Here is a 6,450-nt window from a genome sequence, read left to right on the forward strand (position 1 = left end):
TAACTGTGCAAACATAATGCTTCTCTACTAATACAGTCAATCGCAGTGAGTCCAACATGAGCCCCCCGGCTACCGACCTATACACTGTGCCACCCTATGCACTCATCATTAATGTCCCATCATCCAAGGTGGTCCAAACCCCATGGAGTCTTGAGTGGCACACTCTATTTAATGTGCAATAACTGTGCAAACATAATGCTGTCCTGTTAATACAGTCAATCACAGTGAGTCCAACATGAGCCCCCTGGCTACCGACCTATACACTGTGCCACCCTATGCACTCATCATTAAGGTAGCACCATTCAAGGTGGTCTAAACCCCATGGGGTCTTGGGTGGCACACTCATTATTTAATGTGCAATAACTGTGCAAACATAATGCTTCCCTGTTAATACAGTCAATCACAATGAGTCCAACATTAGTCCCTCTGGCTACCAAACTATACACTGTGCCACCCTATGTACTCGTCATTAAGGTCCCACCATCCAAGGTGTTCCAGCCCCATGTGGTCTTCTTGGGTGGCACACTCAATATTTAATGTGCAATAACTGTGCAAACAACGTATACGCGGGCTGAGTGAGACTAAGACATTGCTGACTGCCTAGTTTTCTAGTTTAAAGCCTAATGCAATGCTTGGATGAATGCTTTAATTTTCCACATGTCAGGATGTAATAAATTGAAACATGCTTCTGTATTGGTTTAATAAGTCTGCGCTGTGTTTCCTTCCGACATTCATCGTATTATTTGTTCTTATGATATTATTGGTCATAGATTGCACATTTATTTTTAGCCTCTTATTTGTTGAAGTTCTGTTGTTTACTACAGCATACATCAAATTTGAGTGTGAGGGGGCAGTTTTGTTGTTTGCTGTTGACTATTTCAGGATAAACTGTAAGATGATAGATTCTAAGACTGAGAAACACATTTTATTGACTGCATTTCAATTGTTTCTATGTGGCTTTCGTTGTTGCCATCATTAGTTTTTTAACATAGCTGGCCTATTCTTAACTTCAGTGCCTCCAGGTGAAGCGGTAAACGGAGCAATCGTCCTCTGCTCCTCCCGCCCAAAACCTAAAAAGCTAAATGTGACTACATTTGTGAATTAGTGAGATTCCAGAAAATTTGAAAAACAAGACTTTTACAAGAGTAAAAAATGTGATTAATCTATTAACAGTGGAAAATGCTAAGATCCTCTTAGGAGTCCTGGAATCCAGGAATAGCTGGAAAACTTTCATCTCAATGCAATGCAGTCATCCATTAAATTGAATATACTGTTTTAGAGATCTTCTTTGTTCTTTTGTTTTGCTGTTGGCTGTTATATAGTGTTCCTTTGGTTAAATGCATGTGGTGTGTACAGGGCTGGACTGGGACAAAAATTCAGCCCTGGACTTTTTGGTCCAGACTGACCCACCACCACAATCCATGTACAGATACTGTGTCAACTTGCCCCCATTGAAGTACATATAAATACAGAAGCCCTTAATAACACTACTATACTGAACAATATCCCTTTATATCCTGGAGCCTTGAATACACGGATGATGGAGGCCACTGTGCTCATTGGGACCTTCAAAGCAGCAGAAATGTTTCTGTACTCTTCCCCAGATTTGTGCCTCGAGACAATTCTGTCTCAGAGGTCTACAGACAATTCCTTTGACTTCTTGCTTGGTTTGTGCTCTGACATGCACTGTCAACTGTGGGACCTTATATGTAGACAGGTGTGTGCCTTTCCAAATTATGTCCAATCAACTGAATTTACCCCAGGTGGACTCCAGTTAAGCTGTAGAAACATCTCAAGGAAGATCAGTGGAAACAGGATGCACCTGAACTTAATTTTGAGCTTCATGGCAAAGGCTGTGAATACTTATGTAAATGTGATTTCTTAGTTTTTTTATTTTTAATCAATTTGCAAAAAAACAAAACAAAAAAAAAACTTTTTTTCACATTGTCATTATGGGGTATTGTGTGTTGAATTTTTAGGGAAAAGAAGAATTTTACTCCATTTTGGAATAAGGCTGTAACACAACAAAATGTGGAAAAAGTGAAGCGCTGTGAATACTTAATGGATGCACCGTATGTGTGCAACGTTTGGTGGATATAGTCAAAAATCAAAATTGCAATGATTTTTTTTTTTTACCTTCGACCCTTTAATGACCTTGACCTTTGTTGAAAATAATCCTTTCATGCACAGAATTTGCCAAACATGGACAAAGAACCTGGGGAGATGATGGTCTTGTGGTTCAGTGTTGGGTTTGAGACCAGAGGATCCTCGGTTCATGGGAGTTTGCCGTTCATGGGAGTTCGCCCAACCAGTCCACATGTGTTTTGTGGATCTGGAGAAGGCGTTCGACCAAGTCCCTCGGGGCACCCTGTGAGGAGTGCTCCGGGAGTACGGGGTCCGGGGTCCTTTGCTAAGGGCTATCTGGTCCCTGTACGACCGCAGCAGGAGCTTGGTTCGCATTGCCGGTAGTAAGTCAAACCTGTTTCCGGTGCACGTTGGCCTCCACCAGGGCTGCCCTTTGTCACCGGTTCTGTTCATTATTTTTATGGACAGAATTTCTAGGTGCAGCCAGGGTGTAGAGGGGGTCTGGTTTGGGAACCACAGAATCTCGTCTCTGCTGTTTGCGGACGATGTGGTTCTGTTGGCTTCGTCAAATCAGGACCTTCAGCGTGCACTGGGGCGGTTTGCAGCCGAGTGTGGGGTGTCCGGGATGAAGATCAGCACCTCCAAATCCGAGGCCATGGTTCTCGACCGGAAAAAGGTGCTTTGCCCTCTTCAGGTCGGTGGAGTGTCCTTGCCTCAAGTGGAGGAGTTTAAGTATCTCGGGGTCTTGTTCACGAGTGAGGGACGGATGGAGCGTGAGATCGATAGACGTATCGGTGCAGCGTCTGCAGTGATGCGGTCGCTGTATCGGACCGTCGTGGTGAAGAGAGAGCTGAGTAGGGGGGCAAAGCTCTCAATTTACCGATCGATCTAAGTTCCGATCCTCACCTATGGTCATGAGATTTGGCTCATGACCAAAAGAATGAGATCGCGGGTACAAGCGGCCGAGATGAGTTTCCTCCGCAGGGTGGCTGGGCGCTCCCTTAGAGATAGGGTGAGGAGCTCGGTCACTCGGGAGGAGCTCGGAGCCGAGCCGCTGCTCCTCCACGTCGAAAGGAGTCAGTTGAGGTGGCTCGGGCATCTTTTCCGGATGCCCCCTGGATGCCTTCGCTGGAGAGGTGTTCCGGGCACGTCCCATCGGGAGGAGGCCCCGGGGAAGACCCAGGACACGCTGGAAGGATTACATCTCTCGGCTGGCTTGGGAACACCTTGGGGTTCCCCTGGAGGAGCTGGGGGAGGTGTGTGTGGATCGGGAGGTCTGGGCGGCTTTGCTTGAGCTGCTGCCCCCGCAACCCAACTCCGGATAAAGCGGAAGAAAATGGATGGATGGATGGATGGATCCTTGGTTCTAGCCCTAGCCTGTCCAGAAAATCACTAAGGGCCCTTGGGCAAGGTCCTTAATCCCCAAGTTGCTCCCGGTGTGTAGTGAGCACCTTGCATGGCAGCACCCTGACATTGGTGTGTGTGTGTGTTTGTGTGAATAGGTAAGCACTATAGAAATGCAGTCCATTTACCATTTAACCTGGGAGGAGCAGGAAACAAACATACAGATGAATCTTTCTCAAATTAGGTGGCAGAAAATGAATGAATGCTATTATTGTTATTATTATATTATTGTTGTTGTTTTGGAGTGACTGTCTAGAAGTTAAAGTGGCAGTCTTGAGACTGGAGGATCCTCAGTTTAAAACTCAGTCAAACTAGACAAATGGCTAAGGCTCCTTGGGTAAGGTTAGATCTTACTTGTGTGAAGCGCCTTGAGGCAACGTTGATGTGATTTGGCGCTATATAAATGAAAATAAATTGGAAAAAAAATAAGCTCCTGTGCCTTGCATGGCTGAATGTAGATGTGAGGGATTATTATAAAGCACTTTCAGCATCCACTTCAGACAGAAATGCAGTCCATTATAAATTATATATATATATATATATATTGGCTGCTCCAATTTTTTTTCAAATGTTGATTTGGCACAAGTTTTGCACTGGATGCCCTTTCTGATCGACGTGGAGAACAGTACACAGTCTATCTCGAACTAGGGAACTTCTGTTTGGCCCTTTTATGTATATTTGTGTTCCACAGTAATCGATAAGTTATGAACATTTTATTGTACACTAATAAATTAAGCATGAATTAATTTTTCAACACTGGAAATAATTGCTGGAGCTTGTGAACCTAAGATACACTCTCCACCAAGTGGGGGCGGCAATGCACAATGCCGTTGTTTGCAACCTGCTGAAAGAAAGCATGAAAAGGAAGAAGAAGAAGCGCGGGGTATTGTGGGATTTTTAGTTTTCAGTTAGGGACATTTGTCTTTGACAACATCGCAAAGAACAAACGGGACAATTTCCAGCGGAACCCAAACACGGGTATCGAACTGTGTAGCGGTTCGGCGCGCGGCGGGTCCGTGCGCAGGCGGCCGTTCCGGACGCGGTGCAGAGAGGGAAACAAACAGAACGTCGTTAGCCTTGTGGGAGCTGTAGTTCCGCTTACAGGCCGCTCAGCTTCAACAACAACAACAAGAAAATAAGTCCAACTTCCACTCAAACACCGGGGTTTGAGGGCGTGCGCAGAAACAAGCATGCCCGGCTTCACCTGCTGTGTCCCCGGCTGCTACAACAACTCCCACCGGGACCGAGAGCTGCGCTTCTACACCTTTCCGAAGGACAGCGCGCTGAGGGAGGTCTGGCTGAGGAACATCTCCCGGGCCGGAGTCAGCGGCTGCTTCAGCACCTTCCAACCCACCACGGGACACCGCGTGTGCAGCGTGCACTTCGCCGGCGGCAGAAAAACCTACAGCATCCGAGTCCCATCCCTCTTCCCGCTGCGGGGGGTGAACGAGCGAAAGAGCCGGCGGGGCAGAGGCAGGAAAGTGACCGCGGCGGCTCCCGCTCCGGTTCTGAGCCGCTGCCCCACCGATCCGCCCGCCTCTCCGCCGGCGCACGGCATCATCATCACCAACGTGCGCTCCACAGCCATAGGAGCGGAGGGCTCTGCGGGCGGAGAGGCGACAGATGACGGCGGAGGAGGCGGCGGTGGTGGTGGCGGCGGCGTCACAGTGTTTCAGACCGGCCAAAACGGAGAGTACCTGGGCACGGCGCAGCTGCCCGCCCAGCCGCAGGGGACCGACTACACGGCGCCGATCAGCGACGAAAACCAGACCGCCGACGAGTCCTCGGGGGAGACGGCGTTCTCCGTGCAGCAGCCGGTGCAGTACGTCAACGTGTCCAGCAGCCCGCTGGACCACTCCTACTCTCTGACCACCGGCACCACGTCCGCAGAGCTACTGCGGAAACTCAACGAGCAACGGGACATCATCGCGCTGATGGAGGTCAAAATGAAGGAGATGAAGGCGACCATCCGCCAGCTCCGCGTGACCGAGGCCATGCTGCAGGAGGAGGTGCGGGAGCGGGACCGACTACTGTACGGCAGCACCGTGGCCAACGTCCGCAAGAAAATATGAGCCCAGGCCGGAGGCAGACCCCTGACGGACAGCAGCTCTGTGTTCTCTGCCCATCTGCCAGAGATGACAGTTTATTTTCAACAAGTAGAGATGAATTTCCATAGGCTTCAAGCTTACTGATTAGTTGTGTAGCTGATAGTGAGAATGGCATTGCTTGTCACTTAGAAACATGCACACTCCTCTGCAGACCAAGTCACATCATGCACCGAATTATTGGTTCAACAGGATTACCTGTTAATAGCTGGAGTCATCAGAGGACAGCCAAGACTGCCTGATTACAGAGCGCACAACAGCGCCCCCATATCTTAAGCGGCAGCACCGTGGTATTGCTTTGGTTTCCAAACAGTTTGAAAGGGTTGAAGAGGTGCTTCATCACACTGGGCTGCAAAAGGAAGCCTCCTCAGAGCAGGATGACACATGATCGTCGAAGGTTCCCGATCAGTACATATGACTAGAAGACATCCTCGGAGATGGAAAAGTCTCTGTAACTAAACGAGACAGCACAGATCCTGCAGTCTAACTTATTGCTTGTGTTGAAATTTATTGTGAATGTGCTGCAAGAATCAGATCCACAGTTTAGTGAGATGCTACAAAATCAATAGATGACACATAGGAATGAAGGAGGAAATATGAGGCGTGACATCAATACAGTTCTTCAGCAACCTGCACGTTAAGAATTTTTTTTTTTTTTAGGTTTTTTTTTTTTTTACTGGCTATCCTGTTTTAACGTGATGTTGTTTTTTTCTTTCTCTGAAAGAATTGTGTGCCCAGTATGGATCTGGACAAAAACAAAGTCCTATAGTCCATGAGCCTGAAGCCAGTTTTGACGTAATCACAACCACTTAGGGTGGACAAACAACACTTACAATCCAGCCTCAATGTACCATGA

The 6,450-nt window shown here is 47.7% G+C and overlaps 1 protein-coding gene across 1 annotated transcript; it reads left to right on the forward strand.

The window, feature by feature from the left end:
* The first annotated feature begins 4,375 nt into the window (after window positions 1–4,375).
* On the forward strand, window positions 4,376–5,754 carry thap11 (THAP domain containing 11). The gene has a single exon (XM_034189482.1). The coding sequence runs from the start codon at window positions 4,680–4,682 to the stop codon at window positions 5,559–5,561; it is 882 nt and encodes a 293-aa protein (XP_034045373.1). The 5' UTR covers window positions 4,376–4,679; the 3' UTR covers window positions 5,562–5,754.
* Window positions 5,755–6,450: the final 696 nt, after the last annotated feature.

This window comes from Thalassophryne amazonica, chromosome 2 (assembly GCF_902500255.1).
Source record: "Thalassophryne amazonica chromosome 2, fThaAma1.1, whole genome shotgun sequence".
Classification (NCBI taxonomy): domain Eukaryota; kingdom Metazoa; phylum Chordata; class Actinopteri; order Batrachoidiformes; family Batrachoididae; genus Thalassophryne; species Thalassophryne amazonica.